At 32.1% G+C, this 27,983-nt stretch overlaps 2 protein-coding genes and 1 pseudogene across 3 annotated transcripts; 1 reads left to right on the top strand and 2 right to left on the bottom strand.

The window, feature by feature from the left end:
- Positions 1-222: 222 nt before the first annotated feature.
- Positions 223-8,557, top strand: LOC110649431 (TIP41-like protein; annotated as a pseudogene).
- A 946-nt stretch (positions 8,558-9,503) lies between these two features.
- On the bottom strand, positions 9,504-10,558 carry LOC110649426 (zinc finger protein 4-like). Its single transcript, XM_021803988.2, has one exon. It carries the CDS (start codon positions 10,425-10,427, stop codon positions 9,831-9,833), a length of 597 nt encoding a protein of 198 aa, XP_021659680.1. The 5' UTR covers positions 10,428-10,558; the 3' UTR covers positions 9,504-9,830.
- Positions 10,559-21,615: 11,057 nt separating this feature from the next.
- Positions 21,616-25,958, bottom strand: LOC110649432 (uncharacterized). Of its 2 annotated transcripts, none has more exons than XM_021803995.2 (3): positions 25,651-25,958; positions 25,075-25,235; positions 21,616-21,935 (listed from the first exon to the last, which is right to left on the bottom strand). In XM_021803995.2, exons 1-2 carry the CDS (start codon positions 25,803-25,805, stop codon positions 25,085-25,087), a joined length of 306 nt encoding a protein of 101 aa, XP_021659687.1. In that variant the 5' UTR covers positions 25,806-25,958; the 3' UTR covers positions 21,616-21,935; positions 25,075-25,084. The 2 variants fall into 2 exon arrangements, with proteins under 2 accessions (XP_021659687.1, XP_058007436.1); XM_058151453.1 differs by having other exon boundaries at positions 21,616-21,931; positions 25,113-25,235; positions 25,651-25,956.
- Between the last annotated feature and the right edge of the window lie 2,025 nt (positions 25,959-27,983).

A 27,983-nucleotide genomic window follows, 5' to 3' on the forward strand; every position in this document is an offset into this window, starting at 1 on the left:
GTGAGTCTAAATTAGATGGCTAGCTGAATTCTAATATTTGTTCTTTGTTTTTGGTGTTTGGTTACCAAGAAACTTAAGGAAAATCTATATTTTTTTTTTCATTTGATTTAGTTTTTTCTATTAAATATAAGTTTTAATATTTATAAATGTTTAGTAATCTTTTAATAATTTTGTGGGTCTTATAATATTACTTTACTGGTCTTATTAACAGTGTAATTAACACCGTTTAATAGGTTTTAATTACCCTTAATTGAAAGTTAAGGGTTCGACTGATCCAAATGAAATTTGATCTTATGCCTTATATTTAACTTTAATATATTTGGCGAAATAAAATTATGATAAAAACTGCCGTGACACTTATTATTTCTCTCAAAATAGACGCCGAATAAAACCAGCGTAAACCAAGGGAAAAAGCCAAGATAAAAAAAAAAGCAATAAACAATCGGGAACCGATGTAATCGGTAATCCTATTTTCGAAAAGCAAACAAAACAAGCTCACGAATATGGCAGTGGAAGTCGACGCGAAGGACCTGAAAGCCGCCGCCGGCGAGCTATTGAGCGATGGCGGTGGCCGTGGACTGCGTATCCATGGCTGGGAGATCTTTTCCCGCAAGGGCTCCATTCTCAATTCTTCCACTCTCCTGCAGTAATCTCGCTTTCTGGCTTTATCTATTCATATATTCATCTTTTCGTTATGTTGAGTTGCTTTAGTGAGCAAACTGGGGAAGTCGTTTTCCTGTTTAAGAGAACCAAATTTCTATCTTTATGTTGTTTTTTTCCTTTGAATCTGTAGGCAAAAGTCGATTGGACTGATTACCAAGTAAAATCGTTGCATAGTGGTTTTGGAAATTCGTCTTGTTTAGGGTTCATGTGGATTTGGTAGTCAATTGGGGCTATAATTTGGTTTTTCAGGTTTCAGATGTTGCAAAATGGTTTACTTTCAGCTTGATTTCATTGATTCTTGCTTATGATCTAAATGTTCGGAAAAATAAAGTTCTGACAAAGTCATCTCTCTATAGAATGTGGCTAGTTATTACTTGGTTTAGATCTATCAAATTGATTGTATCTTCTGGGGATGATTTTGTTCCAAAGTCAAAGTGCAGTTTTTCTATTGTAATTTAAAGTTTGGAAGAATCTCAATTAATGTGTAAATTGTTAGTCTCCATGATGTTACATGTGACATGTAATTTTTGTTATTCCTTTTGCTTGAATGAGCTTTTAATTGGAGAAGTTCATTCCCAAATTTTGGAAGTAATTTGAATATTGGTGACTTGTATGCTTACAGATGGGAAGAAAAGCTTCAGACATCTCACTTGCCGGAGATGGTTTTTGGGGACAGTTCTTTAGTTCTTAAACATGACAACAGTGGCACCAAAATCTATTTCAATGCATTTGATGCCCTTGCTGGCTGGAAGCAAGAGGCTTTGCCACCGGTTGAAGTTCCTGCAGCAGAAAAATGGAAATTCAGAAGGTAATTTAGCTGTCTCTCTCTTTATCTCTCTCTCATTTGTTGTTGTTATTGTGTATAATGAGCTTTAATTGACATAATATGGTTTGCATGGAAAAGTTGTGTACCATCTGAAACTTTCAAAAAAGCCTTAGATATGAGGTTGAATTTTTAATTGTAATAGTGATAGTAATAGTTTTTACTTATAAAAATTGCTCTCATAAACTTATTCTGCTCAACACAAGTTATCTTTAAATTCCTTGTTTCCAATGTTTTATTGAGAATTAGTAAGACTGTAAGGGAAAAAAAGATTCTACCAGTATTCAATTGAAATTCTTAAATTGTTCAAGGTTCAAAATGTAACACTTTAAAAAAGATGATTATTATTATTATTATTATTATTATTATTATTATTATTATTCCTTTTCTATATAGGAAAAAAAAATTCTCATAAAAAATAATTGAGGCTACAGCTTGGAGGATAAAGGATTCTCCTACTGAGAGCTACCGACAAAACAAACTAATACAATAGTAATGTAGAATAGGAAGCTTAGAATTTTATTTAGGAATTTTAATTGTTATAGAATTAGGAAATTTAAAGAATTTTTATTGTTTAGAAATTTTTTTATTATTATTAGATCTATTATTTCCTAATTTATCTTATTTAGTATTCCTAATTAGAGTTAAATTAGGATTTCTATTTCTAATTTGATTAGAGTTGTAAGCTCTATAAATAGAGTTAATTTTCTATTATTCAATGGCTTTTAGAATATGATTATTATTGAGATTAATAAAATTATTGAGAATTAGTTCTTTTTTCAAGGATTGGTCTTTGATTTCTCTTCTTTTTGGTTATTTCCCTTTGTTGTATATCAATTTGTTATCAGAGTCTAAAATCGAGCCAAATTTCTATCGCTTTCTGCAAAATTACAAGACTTCCCATTCTTTAGATTCCCACCGGTGTTTTTGTCCTTTGAAATTTTTCCTTGATGCCTACAGTTCAAAAAAAAAAAAAAAAAGAAGTCAAAAACCAGAAGAACTCAACAACTTGTTGTCAGCCGATCTATCTCTTCGCATCGTCGGTGCTTCAGTTTGATGCCCTTGGAGCTTTAACCAATAGATCGGGTATTTGGATCAATTTCCACACCCAACAAGCTCACCCAATTTTATTGTGCGCCCAAAAGCAACGGATTTGGCCCCAGCAACAACCCACATCAGATAGCCGCATTAGCAAATTTTTAAGAGTTTCTTTCCTTGCTAAGTTCAACATCCTGCATCTGATTTTGTAGCTCGTTTTCGACAGAAACAACCCTTAAAAGCAGAATTTTGAGTTTTCTTCTTTAAGTACGGTATGTTTCTTACTTCAAATGCTATGGAAACTTATTTTGAAAGGCTAGAAGAGGAGATCAATTATTACAAAAATGTTCTCGAAAAAATTAATTATGACATTGGATTTTCTAAGAGTCTATTACTATCTCTATGTCATTGGATAGATAATTATAGTTATAGACGTGATCGTAAAAGGTGTTATTTCTTACATTGTGAATATTGAGAAGTTAGACAAATTTTACTAGATAAGAAAAGGGAATATGAAAATTTACAATAGTTCTTACAAGTTAAGGAAAGAGAGCTTGAAGAAGGCAGAAAAAAAAAACTTGTGATTTCAAGTGTGAAAAAATTGAAAGCATAGCTTGATAAGTTATCAAAAGTAGAAGTACAGGTTAATGATTTATCAAAAATAGAGCTTAATAAGTTATCGGTAGCTGTGCGAGAACTTAAAGAAGAAATTAAAACTGTAAAGCAAGAAAAAAAAGTTTGACTTTGAAGATAAACGAAAAGAAGAATTCATAGAGCAACTTGAAGATTATAATGAGGAACAAAATGAGTAGCCTGAAGAACCTAAGTTTGAAAAGTCCGAAATTGAAAAATCCAAAGTTTTGATTGTTGAACCTTTACCTATTGAAGAGCTTATTCTAGAGCTCGAGTTGATCAAGCCGCGGAAACTCCAATTGAAATTGAAGAAAATAAACTTGTGGAGCCAACAAAAGAATTTGAAAATTGGATTCTTGTTCCTAAGAACTTTTCAACTATTGTTTTTATTGATTTTATTTGTCCAGATGTCTCCAGGAGGACGAGTTTTTCCTAACCAGGTGAGAATAATGCAGAACTGGAAATTTAGAATTTTATTTAGGAATTTTAATTATTATAGAATTAGGAAATTTAAAGAGTTGTGATTGCTTAGGAATTTTATTATTATTAGGTATATTATTTCCTAATTTATCTTATTTAGTATTCCTAATTAGAGTTGAATTAGGGTTTCTATTCCTAATTTGATTAGGGTTGTAAGCTCTATAAATAGAGCTAATTTTCTATTATTCAATAGCTTTTAGAATATGATTATTATTGAGATTAATAAAATTATTGAGAATTAGTTCTCTTTTCAAGGATTGGTCCTTGATTTATTTTCTGTTTGGTTCTTTCCCTTTGTTCTACATCAAGTAGAGCCCTCCAATTGAATTTCATAACACTTGAAGGTGCTGTTTGTGAATGCCTGGTTATATAAGCTGTCAAATATTCCAAGACAAACAACCTTTCCCACCATAGTCCGTAGATAAAAATACAAAACTCAGCCTTTAAAATGTGAGCATTATTTATCCAACTATATGCTCCATATTACTGCAAAGAAAGTGCAATTTCAAAGAACTATGTATTCCTTTCAACCACTAAAAGTCTTCCATTTTGAACCAATAGGTATCTGCCACGTGTTCAAGTGGCCCAAAGAAATGATTTGAGATGGCCCTAGCCAACTCACAGTGTGAAAACAAACAAAAATGAAACTCACTACGTATACAACATGTGGCACAGAGATCCAGAGATAAAGTCTCATTATAATGTCTTCCAATTATTATTATTCATCTTTTGAACAACAGCAGACTAAACAAAAGCCCTGATGTTTAGAGGCCCTTAAGCCTTCCACAACATATGCTGGTAGCTTATCATCTTAAAGGTTATGTTATATTAAATTCCTAGCTCCACAACATATTTCCCTCTGACTTTCCTAACAGACACTTGAACTAATACTTTCTGTGAATCACTTGAATCATTTTACTTTATATCTACATTACGAAAAAATGAATTTTCTAGTGTAGCAACCTTCCTATATTGCTTATAGGAGCCTTTAAAACTTAGTTATAAGTTGTTACTTTGAGCCTGCGCGGTAGATCATATGACTGCTAGGATCTTAGGAAAGTCATAGAAGCAGGGTGGAAAATTTTCAGGAGGCTATTACCTGTTTAGTTGGATATTTCCATATTTGTTTTAACAGATATTTCTGATGTCTTTTCCTCCATGCAAGTCAATAACTCAATATTGTAGAGCATGAGTTTTCAAATAGAGTATGCATGTTCAGAAACTCCCTGAACAGTGAACAGGACCAATTTCTGTTGTTTTTAACTTATTTCCCCCTTTTACCATTGACTTATTTGACCCTAATTTCCAAGGCACTAGAGCCCTAAAATTAAGTCTTGTCACACAATCATTGTAGTTTGGGTCTAATCTCCGTATTTTAGGTTGTCACTGTCAAATTCTTGATAAAATGAAGATTTATTTGCATAGGCTTTGCTCTATCTTGTTGTGTTACTTAATGGGCAATGTTGGCAGCACCTATGCAATTGGATTAAGCTCATTGGCACCAAGTCCTGATAGGTCATAGATAGATGATTCTGAAAGTTACATCAATCACTTGAACCTGGCTCTGCCTATTTACATTGTTTCACAATGGGAGGATAGTAAATAAATGCATCATGTAGTGGCTGGCATCTTGTAGATTGTTGTTGAAATGAGATAAAGTAGTTTCCTTGTAAAACTTATCACATGTTTGAAGCAAAGAATATGAAATAACTTTTTAAACAAGGGAGTTCTCTTAGAACTTCCCCTCCTTTTGCAATGATGTCCTTCTATTGGATTGAGGCTCTTGTCGCTCATTGGCATCCAAATAGTTAGTACATCCATAGGAAGGTAAAAGGATAGGTTCTCATTGAAAACCTGTATAATGTGGCAGAGTTGCACGTTGATCATCAAATTGTACCCTTCACTATGCAACTTGAGCCTTTGGAAAATTTTCATTCATTCTGAATTTTTTTCTTTATCTTTTTCTCCCTTCTTCCTTTCGCAGTTGAAGTGTTTAATTGATATAGCAGCATGTACCAAATGAAAGAGATTGTTCTTTCCTCACATAGCACCTAATGTGAATTTGCAGCAAACCATCTCAGCAGGTGATACTAGATTATGACTATACATTCACGACACCGTATTGTGGAAGTGAAACAATTGAGGTAGACTTGAAGAAGGTTCGTCTTGTTCTTCATCTACTATTTAGCAAACTTTTTTTTCCCAACTGTGCAGTTGGAACAGATTAACAGAATTAGTGGAATGTCCAAGCAGTAAAGTGATCTAGGTTTGAGCATTGTTCAGTTTAAACAGAAAAATGAAACTGAACCAATGCTTTTCAGTTAGGTTTGGTTTTGGTTTTTTAAAATTCTTTGTTGATTTGGATCGTTTCAATTATTAATTGAATCGAACCATGTATATTTATATATTTTTTTATCTAAATATTATACATAAATAACTGATGAACTGAACCAAATTATTTTGGTTTTTGGCTTGATTCGTAATTGCTTTGCCTTAGCACTTCATGTAAAGGTTATGCAATAACTTGGCTAAAATTAGAGAGTTACACAAGACTCCCTACTTTGCACTTCTTTATCTCTGGTTCCTTGCCAGGATATGGTTAGGCTTTTCTTAAATGTGAACAGGGGCTGATACAGAATTTAGAATCTGGTGTTTTTGTTATTGTTGCCTATATAGTTTATTTTTATTTTAGAAAATGTTGCTACCACCCTTTGTCTTGTGGTCAGAATGAAAGTGAGGATATCTTGGAGACAAGCTCAAGCATCTGTTGGGAGGAATGCAAGGGGCAAATTGATGTGGTTTCCCTTGCATCAAAAGAACCTATTCTTTTCTATGATGAGGTAGCCAACTTATATTGGACTATGATGAGGTAGTCATCATAAAGTTCCATTTTTATATCCTTAGTGTATATGCGCCTGCCATGATGAGAGTAGTCTTTTTAACACCACAGGTAGTCTTGTATGAAGATGAGCTTGCTGATAATGGAGAGTCGCTTTTAACTGTTAAAGTGGTAAATGCTAATTTTTAATGGATGTAATGCTAGATACACTTCCTTATATCTGTGTATTGAGGACATTCACTTTTTTATTTTGCAGAGAGTCATGCCTAGTTGATGGTTTCTTCTTTTGCGGTTCTGGGTGAGTTATATGATCATATTTCCTATATTCTAGTCCATTTAATAATAAAAGAACCACTCATTCAAAACCCTCTTTCCCCTTCTCAGTCTACACATTTATGCACGTATACATGCTTGTATGTGTAACTTAAGTTGCTTAATGCTGAACATCATGTGTCCAATATAAAGAAATACCTTATGTTTTCCCCCTTAAGTAAAGAGGAATATCTTCTATTGCATACTTTGAAGTGACATCTTGATTTCCCCTCGCAACCACGCCCCCAAACCCCCCACTCCCCCTCCCCCTCTTCCCCCAGTTTCTACATTTGTCCCCTTGTTTGACTGACTTGACTGACATTGTTTTCTCCATCTAAAATACCTTTTTTTTGCTATTCTCTTTTTGCACATAGCTTAGAGTTGACGGAGTCTTGATGAGATTAAGGGACACTCGCATGCTTTGCACGTTTGGAGACAGCACTAACCCTGTCATCCTTCGAGGGAGCTGCTGGAGAGAAGCCACCTTTCAGTCTATCTCTGCTGTAAGCACTTTGTGGACACACTTGCATTGTTGTACACAATTCGTTTAATAGGCTAGCATGTTCCTGTCCATGCTTGCATGCATAAGTGTGTATACGATCGATGAGCTGTCTTCTTACCTTTCCTGTGTCCTACTCTGCTAAGGATTTCTTCTGCTGATTTTCTTGCTTTTAGGATTCAAAACCAAAAAGATGCTTGTTTCGCTACTTTTGGCACTTTCATGGAATTATTACATGGTTAGTTGTATAAAGATATGGTCGAATGATCTAGATTTGTACTTTTTTTGGTCAATTTCAGTAAATTGGCTAAAGTTGTTACCAACATCATATGATTCAGCTAAAATTGATAAAATTTAAAGGATTCTCTAAAATTGAAAATATTTACAGAGTTTGGAAATTTTATGGCCATTTGGCCTAAAGATCTTAGTACTTAAAATAGCTTCTAAAATGGATACAATTGTGTCTAAAGGGGGAAGTGGAAGGGGAAAAAAAAAAAAAAAAAAACTAAAACTCCAACAAACTTTAGGTATAAGTATGCTGCTGTTTAAAACAAAAATTTGTTTGCATCAACTATGACAGCTTTGCCTTACTTGAATTGTGTAAAACAGCATCTCTGTTGTAATGCAGAGGGTTCTGGTAATTGGGTATGTTTTATCATATTGAGTTATGGTTACTGAATTATCACTTAAATTGAATCCATTCCATGGTGAAGCAGCTTATGGTTCTGCATTGATGTATTGCACCTGGTAATTAAACTGTAAAGGCATGGGTAAAATAACTCAAGTACATGACAGCCTTTCTTTTATTTTATTATTTTTTTTTTATACATACATTAGAATGACTTTGGAAAAATGGGCAAGTTTTGGAATTTATATTGTCAATTTGAAAGATATTATAATGCTGTACAGGCTTTTTTTTTTTTTTTTTTGGTAGACATTTGGCACCTTACATGGGTATCTACCTAAGTAAGGTTGTTTTGCATGCTTAATGTGGTAACAAGTGTTTTTAATATTTATGCATTGATGTCTTTTTATGATGCAGAAAGGGTATCCTTCTGATTCTCCAGCATATAGTGATCCAAGCATCATCAGCCAGAGGCTTTCTGTGATCATGCATAAGAGACAAAAGCTTAAAGTCCATGGTAAATTGTAAGGCTGTAGGTTGTCTTCATGCAAAAAGATATATATTGTTCCCAAGTTGTTGTCATAGAGAATTCATGTTCTTTCAGGTGGATTATATTTGCACATGCTCTTTTTTTTTCCCCCTTAATATTTACGTTAATTCAGGAAGCTAGTTTGATGAATTTATTTGTGGAGAGGGAAACATTGACGAAAGTGATTGTGCAAACAAAACCTAAAATGCCTTTTTTTTTATATTTATAATGATTTCATGGTTCCAATGGCATTGGCAGAAATATATGCAAAAAAAATTGGTAGGAATACATATGGTCTATTTACTTGTGGAAAATTGGTGTGTTTTCTGGAAAAGTTTTCTAAGAAAACTGGAAAATTGTGTTTCGTGTTCACGTGTACCAGTTTTCCAAAATTTAATTAAGATTTGAAAAACAGCTCTAAAGTTGTTTTCCACTGTTTTCTTTTATAACAAAAGTTCCGTTTTCCAATTGTTCTTTAAATGGAAAGCAATGACTTTTTATAACAAAAATTATACTATAAAACTTTTTTATAACTAAAATTGAATAATTATTTAGAAAAATATTGATTTACAATGACAAAACTAATCATATTCTTATAAGAATAAATAAATAACACATATTAAAGAAACTTTAAAAATAAAATAAGTTTTTAAATATTATTTACAATGATTTATTTTTTTAATTATGAAAGATATGGAATTTTTTAATTAGAAAATAATTTTCTATTGTTGGTAGGTGAACATATTTTCCCTTATTTTTCATAGAAGTTGAAAACTAGAGTTTTCTTGGAAAATAGAAAATGCAAAACTAAAACAGTATTTTCTACAGGTAAACATGCCTATAATGTTTCTTGGGCAAAGCAAGATGTGTAAGAATCATTTAGATAACATCTGAACAAAAGTAGTGTTGGAAGAGGATAACAACAATAACAACTAAGCCGTAATCCCAAACAAAATGGCAAAAAAAAAAAAAAAAAGAGAGGAACTGAAATATTGTAGTACTCTTGCTGGAAATAAAATATAACGAGTAAACGTTACTATCACATTAAGGAGACATGTAGGCTGGAGTAAAAACTTCTGTACTTCATAATTAGGATTAAAAAATGCTTACAAACTCAGGGATGTTTAAGTAGGTGCACTGGCATTTATTTTTCAGGATACAACTGAAGAGCAGGGGTATGTTACAAGTTTTCTTGTGCTGTGGCATGCATACATGGAAGGTCTTTCTTCATGTTGAGGAAGAACCACTTTTTATGATTTGAACTTTTCAAATAGGTTTGTTGGTTTCCCTCCCATATTAGTTTCTGTTTTTGATGGATGAACAAGTCAAAAACTGTTCCAATAGAAGTAACATGAGAAGAAATTCTGAACTGGAATGGTGAGGGATGGATCAGAGTCGAAGGTTTAAGTCAAGCTTGAGCGATTCTGATGGTGGCTCTGGTGGTTGTGGATCCAAGCGAAAGCTCCCTGGCCACATTAAATCCATTGCATCCTCAAGCATAAAGGGCATCCATGCCATTCCAAACCCTGTATTGGTTTCGTTAAATCTTGCTGCAACAGTAGTTCCTTCTCTACTTTGCTTGTGCACAAGCGCATGGGGCCTGACCCCCAGTGATCTGCTCATTGGGGTATTTAATGGAAAACCCATCATCGTCATCATCCTCTGGGACTGGAATCTTCTAGCTGCACCTCTCTCTCTCTTGTGAGCATTCTGATGACCCCCTAGAGCCTGTGAGCTGTAGAACTTCCTCCTGCAAAAGTTACATGAGAAAACCTTGCTAGAAGTAGGTCTTGAGTGTGGATCATAGTCTCCTGCTGTTGAGACTGAATTGCCACCTAAGCTCAGATTCAACCACTCTCCTCCTAGATTACAATCTTCAATTCTTTCATTGCTATTATTGCTGATTCTTAATTCATCCTGGTGTTTGTCGGTTGCTGTTTCAATGGCTTCATCCCTGACCATCATATCTCCACGAATCTCAAACATTTTTTTTGGTGTATGTAGACGAAAGTTGAATAGGTAGAAAAGGTGGAATTGTTGTGAGAGACTCTCTGAAGGGTTAGATGAAAGTGGAAGACAGGAAATAAATGGGGATAGATATGATAATGGAAAGAAAGTTAGACATGATTTTTTTTGTTTTTTTTTATCAGGTTTCAATTCAGCGACCCCACTGGGCGATGCTTGGTGTTCCTGGAGCTGATGCTTATGTCATCGTTACTGTTGCACTCGTCAAGCTTAGGATTCCCCACTTTCATCTTTCTCCTTTTTTCTTTCCTCTTCTCAAATCAAATCAACTTTGCATGGTTCTCTTTTGGAGTAATTCAAGGTTGACAATCTAGCAGGTGACATTGATGGTCAAAATCATAATCCTGCAATTAACCAATATCTGCCTGTCATTTAGTGTGTTCTTATCCTCTACCGAAACAAATCTAATGCTAATCTTTTATGTCTTCAGTGTGCTGGCTATAAGATACTCTACTTTTTAGCTGATTGATAGATACACACATACAGATAGATATACTCATGTAGAATTGCTTTTATTCAATGTTTATGGACAGTAATTATTTGTCTTTGATGGCTAAGCTAGTAGGAGCAGCAGTAGGGGTGAGCAGATTTTGGTTTAAATTGAAAAATTGAATCGAATCGAATAATTCGGTTCAATCGTTTTAATTCGATTTTATATTATAAAAATTTCTGTTATTTCAGTTCGATTTGGTTTTGAAGGAAAAAAATCGATTAAACTGAACTGAATAGTAATTTTATATATTCAAATCGAACCAAATCGAATGAATTGATTTTTGAATTGATTTATTATTATGGGAAATTTATGAATTATATTTAATTTTTTATATATAAATTGTTTAATTTTATTGATTAATAGTTATTAGGTTCAAACTAAAATTAAAATTAAACCAAATAACTTGAAAATCAAGTCTAAATTAAAAAATCAATCAAAAATCAAAATCGATCGGTTTGAACCAAACCAAATTGAAATAGAGCGATTTGGTTTGATTTAATTTTTCATCCATTTCGATTCGGTTCGGTTCGGCTCGGTTTGAACCGAATGCTCACCTCTAAGCAGCAGCAGTGTACACAGGCGATTCCCAATTCCTTTCTAGCACCTATTCTCCAATAGTTTATCAGGTGGTGACCACAAACTCCATCTCCATCATCAGTCAGATTAGAATCTTAATTACTTGCATCAACTGTTACTTGGTGAGCACTTGCAAACTATAGGCCAAAAGAAAATTATAGTGTGCAGTGAATTCTATCATGTCAAGTAGGTATTTTGAATGTAGAGAAAAGATATTGAAGGGTGCATTTCCTACTCAGAGAAGTGAGTGAATAATAAGCTTCAATTCTGGATGGAGAAAGTATTGAATTGAGTGGTGGTGGGGTTGGTGTTTAGTGGTGGATGATGGGGCCCAAAGAATTGCCAATAATGTCCACAAAGGAGAGAGAGGGTATTATCTTGCCGTTTTTAATATTGTTTTGCTTAACAACGGGAGTATTTAGGTGGGTCTCTTCGTCACCTTTTAAACATTTAGTGGGCAATGTGCATGTACGATGGAGAACTGCCTTTGAAGTCGCTTGTAGTTATTTTAACTGCTTTTGTTCTTTAAACCTATGGATAAGAGATGAGGAGCTCATTAGTCCTTTATTTTGTTTTTTTCATGAAAAGAAAGTTATGGATTGGAAAGGAGATGAGGGGCTTTTCTCTCTCTCTCTCTCTCTCTCTCTCTCTACCTAATTTCTTTACAAGTTTGCTGCTAGGAGCCCTCTCCGGAGGGGAGCTTAATTCCATGTTGAACGAAGATAGGATTTAATAATAAGATAAATAGGTCATCAGATATAGAACAATTCTATCTTTTTCCAGTGCTCGGTACACTGGTGAATGTCTTCTTATTGGTGTTTTCTATGGTTACTTTAATGTTAACTCACTTTGTTCATACTTTATATATTTCACCATTAAATTAGACTTTATCTAATGATAGTAATTGACAAAATAAGATTTACTTTATGAAAAATAGAAGCACCAAAGAAACTAACATAAAGTAATAAAGCATAGGCCAGCATGAGAGGTGCGCTCCATTTGTTTGGGAAGTTGCGTTGGGAAAATAAGTAAAAGATTCTACTCAATATGAATAATTGTGATATATTAATTAATAGAATCAAACGTATGTAGGTTAGTTGGGTTAAGTTATTTGGTTTTATTTTTTTTTTATATATATACTATTTTTGGAAAAAAAAATCCTAGAAACTTCCCTTAAACAAACAACTTAATAATAAACCATACAATTGCTTGCTCAAACTAAAATAAAATTTATTTAAAATGATATAATTATTTAAAATGCTTATATTTAATAAAATAATTGAATTACCATCGGAAATCCTCTCCCATTGAATAGTATAGGATATGTTAAAGGAGCGCTGTGTGGGGAGGTAAGAGCCAGGGAGGGCTGTGATTGTGAAGAACTAATACCATATGACAACTTGCAGTGTGAAGTGAGTTTGGTGAGGACAAAATTCAAGTTGGTTCTGTTTGAGATGGGCATTTTTGCTTCAGTCAAGTTTCTATTATTTTCTATTTGATGTTTTCTGACTCCTAACCAATTCTGCTTATGTGCTTATCTATCATTGTTTGTGCTACTATAGTCTTGTTCAAAATTGTACTCACATTTGGATTAGAATTAGAGCTAGAGCCATTCTTGTAAAGCCTCCAATGTAATTAAAGTGATCCAACTTATTAAAAAAAAAAAAAAAAAAAAAAAAAAAAAAAACCTGCTATTTCAGTGGCTTTGACGAATGTTCAGTTTGGTTTTAGTTTTAATTCAGGAGGTATTTTAAAATATTTTTCTTATTTTATAGAATTAAATTATAATTTTTGGATATAAATATTAATATTAATGATTGTAAATGCTGCTTGGCTACTCTAGTTTTGATTTAAATTAAAATTAAATCATAATTTTTGGATATCAATATAATTTTTCTGCCACATCATTAATTTATTGATTTTGATTCAAGTGATCTGAAATTTATTAAATACCAATTTAATAAATCATTCGATAAAAAATTTTAATTAAATTAGTTCAATAAATATTTTTATGAATATTGATGAATTCATTAGATATCTTTATGTATAAAAATTAAATAAAGCTTTATTAATATATTTTAATAATGTTATAAAAAGTAAACTTGTCGCAAAGCGTGGGTTAATGACCTATCAACTCGTAATCCAGCCTAAAAATTCGTGTAAGCTCTTAATTATAATGAAAATAACGAAAATAATCTTTAAAAAAATAAGAAAAAAAAATAATAAGCTTTAACAAATGGCATTGAAGCTGCCTCTGAAATTTTAAGATTTTGAATTTGAAGTTTATTATATTAAAAACAGAAAAAAAAAATTATTAACAATTTTACATTGTTTCTGAATTTTTTATAGAGATGTTAGTGATTTTTTATAAATTAAAAAAAAATCATAATCATAAAAATATTTCTTATAATAACCTCAGGAGAGAAAAGTGAAACTCTCTGTGTAAAAAATTTATTCAATATAATATAATAAAATCCACATAAAATTATCATAATCACTATATAAAATCTCTTATAATAAATCTATCATAATGAAACTGTTATATTTATCACACTTATATTTTAAAATCTCTCCTCAATTTGTGTTATTTGTGTGGACCATTTGATGTGCAACAATAATGATAATATCTTTCTCAGAAAAATGAGGGTGAGACATGAGATTCGGTGAGATTGTACGGTCCTAAACTTGTCATGCTTAGCGCTTAGCATTTTTTTCAGGTTTTTTGGCATTATCTACCTGTCTTTCTCATGAAACATATGAATAGGCACTTGATTGATTAAAGTTTATGCCTCCCTCAGGTCCTGCCAAACATTGCCATTCTGTAGTGAACAATGGACGTGGACCTTGAGTGTCCCATTGAACCTTCCAAAACCCTAATTTGCCCTATGATAACTTTTATGCCTCACCCTTCTGAAACACTGTGAGTTGTAATTCTAATCAAGCTTAAAATTGTGAAAGTTTCTGACCATCATCTTTGTTGATAATATATTTATTCGGAAAATTCTTACCTAAATTTAATACACTATAAATTTAAGGAATAAATCTCACTATATATTTTGTGTTTTGTATTCACGATATATAGAATTTAAACAAAAAAAAGTCTTATTTTGTTATTGATATGGGATAATTGTTAATATATCTAAGATTTGCTTTAATTTATACTTTAATCCTTGCAATTTTTAAATTATCACGTTTTAGTCGCGATATTATCATTATCGAAAAATATACTATTTTAAGAAATTGAAGTGTTATTAGATTTTAAATTTTTAGAGACTAAAATTTGGTGTAATTTAAAATGTTAAGGAATAACTATAATGAAAAAAAATTATAATTTTATAGTGAAGGATTAAAGCGTTAATTTAGAAGTAAATCTCATGGACCAAAGTGTATATTAAGATAAACATCAGGGGTTTGTTTGCAATTAATACTATTGATTTCAAAATTGTTGAAGGAGACTTTAAAATGAAAATGACACAAAGTCAATGAACCAACGAAGTGCTTCAGAAACACAAATAAAGATGATGGTGTTGACAATCCATTATATTATAATGAAGAGTTTCAAGTCATAGTTCCTCTTGTGCAAGAAAAAAAGAGATTAAATAGATACACACCCAGGAATTAATAATGCTAAGAAGAGAGGATTTTAAATTTCCATCAGATTTCAGGAATTTTTAAAAATCCTATAATTAACTAACGAATCATCACGTATGGTTGATATTAAATGTACATAGATGAATGAATGAGTTTTAATTCAGTAGTATTTGAGTAGTCTTTAAGATTCTAAGGTTGTAAAATTTTGAGTTCGAACTTCAATCGAAATTAATTGTATATATACATCACTTACAGATTATATATAATAAATTAATCAATGACCTTTAACTCAGCAGTATTTTAATAATTTTTTAAATTATAAATTTTTAAAATTGAGTGTGAATCGAAGCTAAATTATATATATAAAATATCAGGATGATTTATTTTATTTTTATAATAAAAGAGAAGTTAGAACAACAATCTAAACAAAATGATTATAATCAACTCCACAGAATATGGAGACTTGCTGGAGGATTATCAAAATAGTGAACATCAAAAAAGTAAAATACTGCAAAGGAAGCCAGATAGTCAAAACACATATTTACCTTATGATAAACATATTATCATAATATATATATATATATATATATATATATATATATTCCTTTTAAATATTATCATAGAATATAGAAAAATAAAAATCAAACGTAAAATGGAACGGAGAAATAAGTAGGAGAGACCAATTTTCTGCGATTAAGGTTTGATTTGTACATGTGGTTGGAGACATTTCTATGAAATTGGAAGGGAAAGAAGAAAAGAAAAAGTTGGTATGCAATTTGCGAAATGGAAGTTACAATCATTCATGGACCAATTTTCTTTGTAAACAGTCAAATGCATAGTACTTTTGCGTTTATATAAACTTACATATGGAGAATGGAATCAGTTTTCAAAAAATGGGGACGTTAAACAAGTTGCATATGGTCCCAAAATATGCTTTGTTTTCATTTTTTTAATAGAGAAATATGTGAAGTGGAGACTCGAATCTATATTTATTAAATGAATGATATGTTTTTAATTATTGATGCAATATACTTTTTCTTTTGCCTAATGTCAATTTTAACATTTTGATGGTTCCATCTTCTTCCTCTACAAGAGACTTGAAAGGAAAGAAATATAGATTAAAGCGTATTAAAAGTTGATTTTAAATTGTATTTAATATATTTTAATTATAATATTTAATACTTATTTTTTAAAATAATTTTAATCTGTAACCCCAAAGAAGTTTCAATCACTCAATTTCCATTTCTTTCCTTTATTGTTGTTGACATGTCTTGATCACAATTTTGGCCATCTTTTGGTTATAGGTTAACATTCAGCAATAATTTTCATTATTTTTGACTTTTCACAGTAACTCCAATAACTAATATTCAAAGAAAAATTATTGAGTTATCGAAATATATGTATATTATTACTCATATTTATGTGAATCAGATCTTCTAATTTATAGAAAAATTGAATTTACATAATTCGATGTGCATTATTATTGAGTGCTGCACATTAGAATTTGCCATATTCAAAAATCGTTCTATGGCCACCCAAATCATAAAAACAAAATGGTCAAAAAAATTTTTTTTCAAATTTATAATTATGATAAATTCTTCTCTTACATATATATATGATCAATTCATTTTATTATATCTCATATGCAAAACTTGTCACATGTACTAAAATTTTCAATAATATGTTCTTTAAGACGTAAAAATTATTAATAATATTTTTATCAATTTTAAATTCATTTTAACAAAAAGAAATTACTTTACTAAAGTATATATTTTTTCTACCCCTTTCTTATCCTCCATTTAGTATACTCATATGAAAATTTTCTAAATAATATCAATATTATCGACATCAATTATGCGTATAATTAAATATTTTTGCCATAATTTGCAAATCAAAGCAAAAAATTTTTAATTTTCTTTACCATTAACTCGCAACAAAAACATGATAAAAGATTTCATTATGAAAAACCTTCTTAGTATCTCGAAAAGGAAAACAACACCCATAATTCATTTTCTTCAAATTCCAACCTCCAATTTCAAAAGAACATATAATAACAAGAATAGATAACAAAATTTTCAAAATCAAAATTTAATTGAGTGCATTTAAAATTCAATAACAATTCACTGATTGATTTAGGACAATCAACAAGAGAGCTGAGTAAAAGTCAAGCATTTGAGAAAGGAAAAGTGAATGAAATAGATAAGGCTCTTATTTGATTAGATGAAAGAAAAATTTATAAATAATAAAACTATAAGAAAATTGAGATGAAATGGGAAAATCATGAGATCTAGAAGGGGGAATTACTTGTTTCAACATAGAGAGATTATGGAACTGTAACACCCCAAAATTTTAAATTTTATTATTTTATGAGCATTTTTGATATTCTAATTTTATTTAAATTTTAAGAAATTATTTGAGATTTTTCGGATTTTAAAAATCGGGTTCGATTTTTCGAAAATATAAACTTTGATGATTTTTAAAAATTAATTTAAAGACCACGTGGCAAAACTAAAAATATATTTGGAGTCTACGAATTTTTCTGAGTTTTCTGAAATTTTTTTCGAAATTTTTGGACCTCGTTTTCGGTCCCGAGGCAGAGTAAAAATTTAAAATTTTGTATTCTAAATTGAACCAGCCGAATCGAACCAAACCGGATCGGACCGATCGAATCGGACCGGCCTTCTTCTTCCTTTTTCTTCCTCTCCCGCGCGCGTTTCTCCTCTTCCCTTTCTCTCTCTTTTTCTCTCTCCTCCCCCTGCCCCGCCGCCACTTCCTCGCCAACCCACGCGCGCCTCACCCCTCCCCCACGGCCGGCCTCCGCCTAGAACGCCAGAAAACGGCTCCTGAAGCGACGCGCACGTGTGCGCGACTCATCGACTTCCCGGCCAAAATCCGACCGATCCAGCCACCAATCGGACCGGGTCTTGTGTCTAAACTCATCTACTCGTCGAGAGCTTTCCATATACACCAAGAACACTGAAATCCATTGAGCGGTTTGTCCAATTTTTGCTCGGAAAGTTTTAGCCCATTTTGACTTTTGGGCTAGATTTCTCACAAACCGTAAATCCCACGAGAAAACCGAGAGTACCAGAGCGCTCCACTAGTCGAGAGCTTCGCGGCGACATAAATTTCAAATTTTTTCGACACCATTTTTCGGTGGGTCCCACGAAACTTCGCAGTGTTTTTCCGAGCATTAAATGAGTTTAAAAAATTCTGAAAAATTTATGTGCTAACCCCCGTGTTATGGGCTTCGTGTAGGTATCCTCAATTCGACAGTTGTCCGGGTCTGTGAATTTCCGGCCAAACAGACCTGTTACCGAAAAAGTCTCCGAATTGGATCGAGGTTTTGGCTACCCTACCATTGTCAGACATCCCGAGCGCGTTCCCAAAGTCGGAATCGGCAAAGGTAAACCCGAACCTTATTTTTTCGTAATTTTCTAGTGTTTAAATAGGATTAAAAATTCATAAAATATTCATGGTAGCTCAAAAAATTATGATTCTTTTTGCAATAGCCTAGTAATATTGCTAGGGACCGCGGGGCAAATTTTTAGAATTTTTAGAGCTTGTTTGGGCAATTTTTGCAAAAATGATCAATTATAAGGACTAAATTGAAATTTTACATATTGTGATGGATGATTGATTTGATGGGCCCAGGAGGGGCTGTGTGATGTGATTGAGTTGTGGATATATGGGTTGTGAATATAGAAGTGTGTTTTGAGCCATTTTGCAAGTTGGGTAAGTCCTAGGTATAGGGGAGACTCTACCGGATTTTCGACACGACTTAGGACGTATTTGGTCTTTTCTTGATTCGTATTGAGTCATTTGTATTAAATAATTGTAATGTAATTATCAGGTGAGCCGGGACAGCCTTCTTCCTCCGCCCAGCCGCCACAGTGACCGTTGTCAAGTCTGTGAGTAAAATATTAATTTTAATTATAATTTCGATATTATTATATGTTCAAGCATGCCCATGCATCACTTATATGCATATATTTATGTAGTTAAACTCTAGGCACAATTTATGTTGCATTCATAACTGTTAACGTGCTATGGATATTGTTGTGGTAATTTGGAGCAGTGTGCGTGCGTTAGCGTGCGTGTGATGTGGTGTGGACTATGGACAGGACGGGTAGTCACGGCTTGAGTTCTTCGCTGGGACCCGATCCTTCGGGGGTAGTCACGGCTTGAGTTCTTCGCTGGGACCCGATCCTTCGGGGGTAGTCACGGCTTGAGTTCTTCGCTGGGACTCCGATTTGGTTTATTAAGCGAAAGTCCGGCTTGAGTTCTTCGCTGGCATCAGGTTGGATTTAAGAGAGCTATATAGAGGATCAGCTCCCATGTATTATGATTGATGTTACAGAGTGTGTGAGTGCTCCAAATTACCTTTTTGATGTTATGATGTGAAAATGTGGTTGATGTTGCATTTCACTCTACAGGGTGCATTAGTTTTAGATAGTTATAGAGATTATGGTTAAAATTGATATTTTACTCTCTGAGTCGAACGCTCACTCCTGTTCAATATTTTTTCAGGCTACAGGAGGATTTTATTGTGATTAACCTGCTTTTCTCCTTCGCAGGTTGTTTATCAATATTTGTGTAATTTTATTTACTCATAGAATTTTCGCATGTGTTAGAAATACTTAAATGATTCGTGTCTGTAATATAAATTGTTATGTGGACCTGTAAAATTATTATATGCATGTTTGATGGACTGGATGAGGGAGCTGAGCTCCCATTTATCTTTATGTTAATTTGAGTATGTAGAGGGTGAGCTGAGCTCCCCAATTGATGATATATTTTGTTTACAAGTCGGGTGAGTCAAAAACTCCCCGTTAAAAGGTCCACTTTATGACCGGACTCTGTCCGGTTGATTTCTTGAAATTGGGCCCAAATGGGCCTTAGAGTTGGGTTAAGGAATAGTTAGGCTTACTAAGGGCCTCGGGGGCTTTAGGCTGGCCCAGGTCCTAGTGCCAGTCCGGCCCATAGATTGGGTCGTGACAGGAACAACATGTAATAAGCAACATTTTGTATTGACTCAGAAGTTCAAATTTCCATAAAGTTAGCAATTGGTTACCATTTTAACTCAACTTCTCAATAAATAAAGGAAACCACTTCTTTCCATCCGTGGGAAGTGAAGCCTAAGTTTTCAGTGAAGTGAGGCTGTGAATGAGGGAAAGAAAGACATAACCACTAAATACTAATAATAATAATAATAATAATAATAAGATGGGCTTTGTTTTTAACAAAATATATCTTTGCCTATCACAAATATCCAGTGAATTGAAAAAGCTTTGATCTTATGCCTTCCAAGAACAAAGTTACACAAACAAAACTATTTAGAAACCAAAAATTACTAGTCCTTAATTATCTCAAAGTCAACACCCATATGCCGACAGCCCGACAATGGAAAGTAACACACAACACGTATCATGAAAGTAAAATCCATTAAAATCAATTATCAATATACAGCCACTATAGATGCAGTATTAAATTGACTCATGCTTCAATAATACTAGTCATCCCTAGATTTGTGAGGTCACCAAATGAACTTTAATTCAATGATGTTAGTATTGTCTCAAGAACTGTGGTATGTCATGTTTGAGTCCCAATTGGACCCAATTATACTAAAAAAAACTAAATTAACTCATAAGAAATTATTCAGTGTACCAAATCTACAAGCTTTTTCTCACATTTACATGAAATCCACTCTTATTTGTGAGCTTCGATGAACACGTGCCCAGCGTATTTAATAATTTTCCTCCATGTATTGTCACTGGTCTAGTGGGAGAATGGCTGCAACACTGGTTGAGCTCTCTCATTAACATTCTTATTTGCAAAGCACAAAGGAATCTGTAATTAAAACATGCAATTCAAAGAAATAGCTCTAAAATCAGGAGTGATGGTTTAGGTATTTTTCTCATGTCTTTAAGCAAGGGTCCCAAAATAGCATATGTTAGTGCCCTACACAATACATGCACATTAAAAAATGGCCAAATAAATGAAAAAAAGAAGGAAAGTGATTGGAGCACACATAGGCCAACGCTCATTAAAGGCCTACTACCAGGTGCAAATCATCAACTTCTCCAGGTTGGAACATAGTTCCTCCAACAACTAGTGGAGTCTACACGTGGGGCATGGTGCAGGATCTAAAGACAACAGCCCTCGTGCTTGGACATGGTAACCCAACAATTATCAGGATATAAACACCCCATGTGCCAGGAGTTCCTCTTGGGAATGTCAGAGACCAAACAGGATTGAGATGCAGCATCTCATATTCTTTACTTTGTTCTTTTTCAATGCATTACATTTGGGAAATTTTGTACTTTCTCTTGCCCTTGCAGGGCAATCCACAAAAGCATAGCAAATAAGAAAAAAGGAAAAAAAGTAATGAATGATAAAATATGCTGAAAGCGACGGCTGCAGGGCAATCCTTCTGGAAACCACATTTTCATGGAGCATCATTCATCATACATGTAAAAAGAACCAAAAGACAGAGAAAGATATAGAATCCAAAAGAAGGCCACAAGGCTATTGTATTGTCAGCATAATCTTACATATACTGGGCAGAAATCAAGGAAATAGGGCAGATGATAATAACAAGTGACATATAGGTACCTAAAAAACCTCCATTTGATTGTCCCAAAAGTAATAAAATTTCAAGATTAATCTCTGAAGTATAATAGAAACATTGCATCTTTATTAAAATATTCCTACCTAAAAAGCCTAAGACCCTCGTGGTGCACCCACTTTCTGACTTCCTCAATATGTTGTTTCATTTTGCTGCACAAATCCAATTGCCCTTCAAGTACCTGCAATAATGGAGTAAATTGTTCAAAATCTGCATATGAGTTCTATATCAGAAAGCCCAAGGGGGTTTATGATCATGACAAATCTCGTGAAACTCCAAATGTAGTACTAGCAGATGTGTCCATCCTTTGGAAGTCATAATCCGCCCCAAAATCAATATTTCATGAGAGTAATAATGATGCATTTTAAAATGCACAAGGGTATGCTGTAGAACAGGGGATGCCCATGAAAGTGCCAAAAGGAAAAATAATAGAAACACATTGGAAGCATTTTGAAGATCTAAAAATGAAAGAATTCAATTCAATTGAATTCTTTTGATGAATTCTCATGTTTGGAAAGTTTAAAATTGCTAGAATTCATTTATTTAAATAAAACAGTAAATCATTTTAAAAGAAATGAATCCATGCCAACGGTGGTATGGTTTTGCAAAAATTCAATTCATTTAATGAAGTTTTCTATTAAATACCCAAAGCACCCCTACTTAAGTTATATTTATTTCTTCGTAAACAAGGGCAAAATATGAAAATCAATACATTCATTTCACTTATCAATTGTTCCAAACAACAGAATTCAAATGAATTCTATTATTTTAAAAAGTATTAAAAACACATGAATTTTCTTATAAACTCATTTGAATTAAATTCTTTTAATAGAATTGAATTGAATTCTATCATAAGAATCATTCCAAATGGGGTGAACATGAAATTTGCCACTAGAATATGGTGATTGAAAAATCAGCATCTCTCAACCTTGATGTCTCAACAAAGAAAAAAAAATTGAATGTTGTAGTAAATATTGCATTCAAGTACTAAAGAACTTGGAATTCAATCTTGTCAGCCTTGCACTGTAGAAATACAAAAAAGGGCTTATAATAAGAAACTTGGAAAGATGCTCATAGTGATAATTATTTGCAATCAGATTGATTGACTTGCTTCAGAACTCAACCCTTTCCAATGTAAAATAAGAATAATAGCAATATAAGGAAGTGTACTTGAAGTGAATTGCACCAGAAATTAGCCATAAGAGAAAGAACATAAGAAGGTCTCCATGTTATGATATTTTGGTATGCACGCTGGAGTAGAACAAGTTCTATGAGTCAAAAACTAATCACAATAGATTTTTAGTAACTAAAGTAAAACTTCGATATTCTACTTAACAAAATGTTCACTGTGTTTGTCTAACCAAAGAGTAAATAATTTATAATCATTCAAGATGTATGCCTCTTAGAATGGGGTCATTGGGACTACTAATGGCAAGGAGTTTCTTCCTTTCCCCTCAGATCTCATGCAAGTCCAAGTGAACTCCCTTAATTTTCAAAACAGGAGTCATTTTGAAATACTGAAAGAGGAAGCAAAACAAAAATACGACGGTGAACAAACTAGACAATAAGTTTCTTTCCTAATAAATATTAAGCCTCAGTTCCTTTCCTAATCAATATTAAGCCTCAGTTCCTTTCCTAATCTATATTAAGCCTCCAATAATGAAGCCATATGTCACCAATGCTTACATAGAGTGAAAGGAAACTCAACATTTTACACATACTTCTAGCAGAAAAGACATAACAGATTTTGCCCAACCACAAAGTTTTTGTAAATAACAGTTCTAAACATTACATTTAAACTCAGTTGATTCGGATTATTGACTAGAGAAAGTGCTTTTTCCTTTCTCCCCATATGTCATGAACTCATGATAGGTCTACCCTCTTTTCAAATGGTGAATGATGTTCAAACAGATGACAAAAATGGTAACCAAGACACATACATAACATCCAAGAAATAAATTACAAGAGCATTGAAAGTCAAAGAAATAAACCACTGGAACAAGAATGTAGATCATTTCATTAATAATTCATTAATGATGGAAGAAGGACATATTAAAGCTTTCAAAATGGCAAATGATCTTGAGGGAAGTACTGAAAAAGAGAGCAAGTGATAAACAAGCCAAGAAGTAAAACACATGAACAAGAATGTAACTTTCCAATCACTAATAATTCACTAACTATAAAGAGGATCACACAAAAACATTGTTTTTTTATTCGAAATGAAGAGAAACTTAATGTTTTACTCATATTAGTGGGATAGCAGATTGGCACCCACCACAAGCACAAAAGCATGCGTGCCCATGAATATGTGAGTGATGACTGCAATCTACATCTATACATATAGATGTGTATTCATCAAGATAAAATTGTCAAATAATAGCACTAGATAAGGAAATACACCATATGTTACACTTCCATCAATTTGCAGATAAACTAGGATATCAAAAGAAGAAATGAGAAGAAAAAAGCAAAAGCCTTTTCCTTCATGTTAAAATGAAGAATGTCCTCAGTACAAACATTAGAACTTCACCAATATGTGACAATTTCTTATTCTTATCCAATAATTAGCAAAAGGGAAAACAAAGGCCAAAAAGGGTTCTAAACCAAGTATCCAAAGTGTAATCAATATGTAAAGAAAATAAAGTAACATGAATAAACTATCAGTAACACATTTATATTAAACCAATGCATATCCACCTAAAGAACCTGAAAATAGTGCCGCCCGCCCGCCCCTGCGCCACCCCCCCCCCCCCTCTTTTTTTTGTTTCGCAGAGAACTAGTTTATTACAGACTTGCATAAACAGAAACAAAGTAGATCTGTCAGCATAAGAATTTAGCTTCATGATATCTTGTCAAATGTTTGATGATAAACATACAACGCATGTTAACAAATGCCTCAATGTTTAACTCCATGGTTCATCTTCTTATTCAATTACTCGTACAAGATTAATGATTGACTAATTTCTTGTCTTATTATTTTTAAAGAACAACATAGGAAAAAGAAACCTACAATTGTGGCAATAATCCTGCACCTTTAGCTGACTGAAAGTCCATGTGCATAATCCATCTTTTCCATTCCTCCCCATCAATCCCAATCCCAAGTCTTCTCATTAACAAAGTTTTATGAAAACAAACAAAAACCTAATCACTTTCTTGCTAATTTGACCAATCATCCATAAAATTTGGAAAATTTACTAAAAAACCAATGGAAGAGATTTTACAGTTTGCAATTGAAGTTATTCAGAATAACAGTGTATGAAAATAAACAATTCAAAAATTGTTTCCATTTTTTCATGTGCCCTAGAAACAGCAAGACTCACAAAGAGACTACTAGCGATCCTGACAAGTACGGTAGAAGGTACCGTGAGACAGCTCACAAAAAGCCCGCAAGTTAGCATTGAGGCGTGATGTGAGGTGGTTTGTGGACAACATGCTATGCAGAGGCAAGAATGATTGCATACATCCCAGTTCTCCCATGTTCCTGCAGGGTACACAAGAAGTACTCATAATAAAAAGCAGAATACTTAAGGGAACGGGGGAAAGAAAAAGCTTCACCATTTTCTTGGGAAATGCATAATAAGTATTGGATCTTTCATGTGAAACAAAAGCCTCCATTGAAGACAACCCATTAAGCTGATTTCAGCAAACTTGATATGTGTATCCATAATCCATCGTCAATTGAAATGAAATTAAAAGAAAAAAAATTCATTGAAAAAAGATCAATTTTACAATTTTAAAAAGAATGTCCACATTCAAAGACTATCCATCCAAATAATAAATCACTGTAATAAATGGGAAACACAGAAAAAAATAATCGACAATATTTAGATCTCCAAACACCAAAATGGAAACTTTTCCCCCATGAGACATTATTTCTGTTAATAAAAACCCAGTACCTAGATGTAACAAAGGACAGGCGGCGGGACTGGAGCCGGGGCGAGGCAGTGGGCGGGGGACGAATGCGGGGGAGCGGCAACGAGGAGAGGCGAGATGGAGCCCTGGCAGCGGAGATGAGCGTGCGTGAAAGCGATCCTCCACTGCGCCAAGACATTTCTGTGCCAAAACTGTACTCGAGCCTCCGGAGAAGCGAAGTGAAAATGAGTGAAGTGCAGACGCAGGTGACACCAACGGGGTTTAGGGTTTAAGAAACAGGATTTAGGATGCTGAGAACCTTTGGATTAGTAGAATCTTACCAAATGCTATTATTTATGGAATTGTTGACTGTGCAGTATGAACCAATCAAATTTTAAAAAATAAGGATTATTATAATTTATTATATAGAAATTATAATCGACTTCACATTTGATATCAATTTTCAATAGCTTTGCCTTTACTAATTTAAAATAACTTTTATGTATAAATTAAATATATTATCCACTCTAATTATATTGAATAAATCATATATCATATGAAAACTTTGGATAAATATCCTATATATTGTAAGCGTAGTCTCTTCTTTTGTTATAAATAATCCTTTTTACTCCTCTCTTCCCTCTCTTTTTCTTTTCTCTTTTAAATAATTTTTGTTTCATATATTTTAAAAAATATATTCTTAAATAAAAATAAAAATTTTATTATATAAAGACTAAATCGTAATTTATATATATATTTTTTATTTTCAATTCTTTGGATACATTTTTATGTTTTCTTTATTTAGAAATAGTTTTCCTTAATTATTTAAAAATTTAAAGAAACTGATGAATTTTTTTATGTAGACAGCTTATAATATTTTTGTTAACAGATAAAAATAAAAAGAAAATAAGGGAGAGAAAGATGTAGGTGTAGATGAAAAGAAACACGAAAAGAGAAATAAGAAAAGATAAGAAATAAATAAGAGGGAGAGAATTAGAGTAGTTTAAATCTAAAAAATAATTATAAAATTAAATAGTTAACAAAATCAAATTACAGATACTAACTAATGTGATATATTCTTAGATAATAATAAAAATTTTATTATGTGGAGACTAAATCTCAATTTATATTTTTTTAATTTTCAATTCTTTGGACATCATTTTTATACTTTCTTTACTTAGAAATAATTTTCCTTAATTATTTAAAAATTTAAAGAAATTGATTAACTTTTTAATGTAGACAGTTATATTATTTTTATTAACAGATGAAAACAAAGAGAAAATAAGGAGAAGAAAGGTGCAGGTGTAGAGGAAAAAAAACACGAAGAGATAAATAAGAAATGATAAGAAAGAAATATGAATAAGAGAATTAGGGTAGTTGAAGTCTAAAAAATAATTATGAAACTAAATAGTTAATAAAATTAAATTCATGGACTAAGTAATGTATTTTTTCAAAATATAGATACTAACTAATTAGTTTTACTAAAATAGAGTGACTAAATAATATATTGACCAATATTGATCAATGAAAAATTTGACGAATGGACTAAATAGTTTAATAGAAGTTTTTACAATGACTAAATATTATAATTTTTAAAATATAAGAACCAAATAGTTAATTTCGTTAAAATATTTAAGAGATTGGAGAAATAGGCTACAATCTAACACTTGCCAAGTGAGTTATATATCTTTAAACATGGGATCAAACTAAGCTAGGCCTTTATAGTTTCTATGTTGACTTCAAATACAAAATTAAGTTTTTGTATTAATTTTAATATAATATGTTAAATAGTTTTAAAGTAGTAATAACATTAAATTTCAAACTTGAATTCGTAAAGTTATTGATATGTTTTCAGCTATTAAATTAAGTCAAGCATTTATTATAAATAAAAAAGGAATATTAAATTTTTTTTCTTAACTTCTTTTTATATTTAAATTTAACACTTTTCTATAATCTATGATAATTATATATTTTTAATCTCTAGCTTTTAAATTGTTTTATATTAATATATTATTAATTAAAAATATAAAAAAATTAAAATTTTCACAATTTTTGTAATATAAGATATATTAGGCATTATCAATATTTGCTATATTAAATTGTAATTAATTTATAGTTGTATTGAGCTAAAAATGTAAATTGAAATTATAAATATTTGATTTTTATAAATATATACGAATATTTTGATTTTATAAATATATGTAAGTATTTTATTTTAATTTTCTCACTTATGATAGAGATAATTCTATATGATTCACACGACACATGAATATATTAATAAAATATTTTCTCCTTAAAATAAAGAATAAATATAATGAAACATAAATATTAAATAAAAATAATTTTGTGAGTGATGGGTATCATAAAAATTGATATA

Source organism: Hevea brasiliensis, chromosome 8 (assembly GCF_030052815.1).
Source record: "Hevea brasiliensis isolate MT/VB/25A 57/8 chromosome 8, ASM3005281v1, whole genome shotgun sequence".
Lineage (NCBI taxonomy): Eukaryota > Viridiplantae > Streptophyta > Magnoliopsida > Malpighiales > Euphorbiaceae > Hevea > Hevea brasiliensis.

Excerpts from the sequence above, each read along its gene's own strand:
- LOC110649426 (XM_021803988.2), bottom strand. The coding sequence starts at position 10,427 with ATGTTTGAGATTCGTGGAGATATGATGGTCAGGGATGAAGCCATTGAA.
- LOC110649432 (XM_021803995.2), bottom strand. The coding sequence starts at position 25,805 with ATGTCTTGGCGCAGTGGAGGATCGCTTTCACGCACGCTCATCTCCGCT. Across the intron at positions 25,236-25,650 it reads CTGTCCTTTGTTACATCTAG|GAACATGGGAGAACTGGGAT; the intron begins GTACTGGGTTTT and ends TGTACCCTGCAG.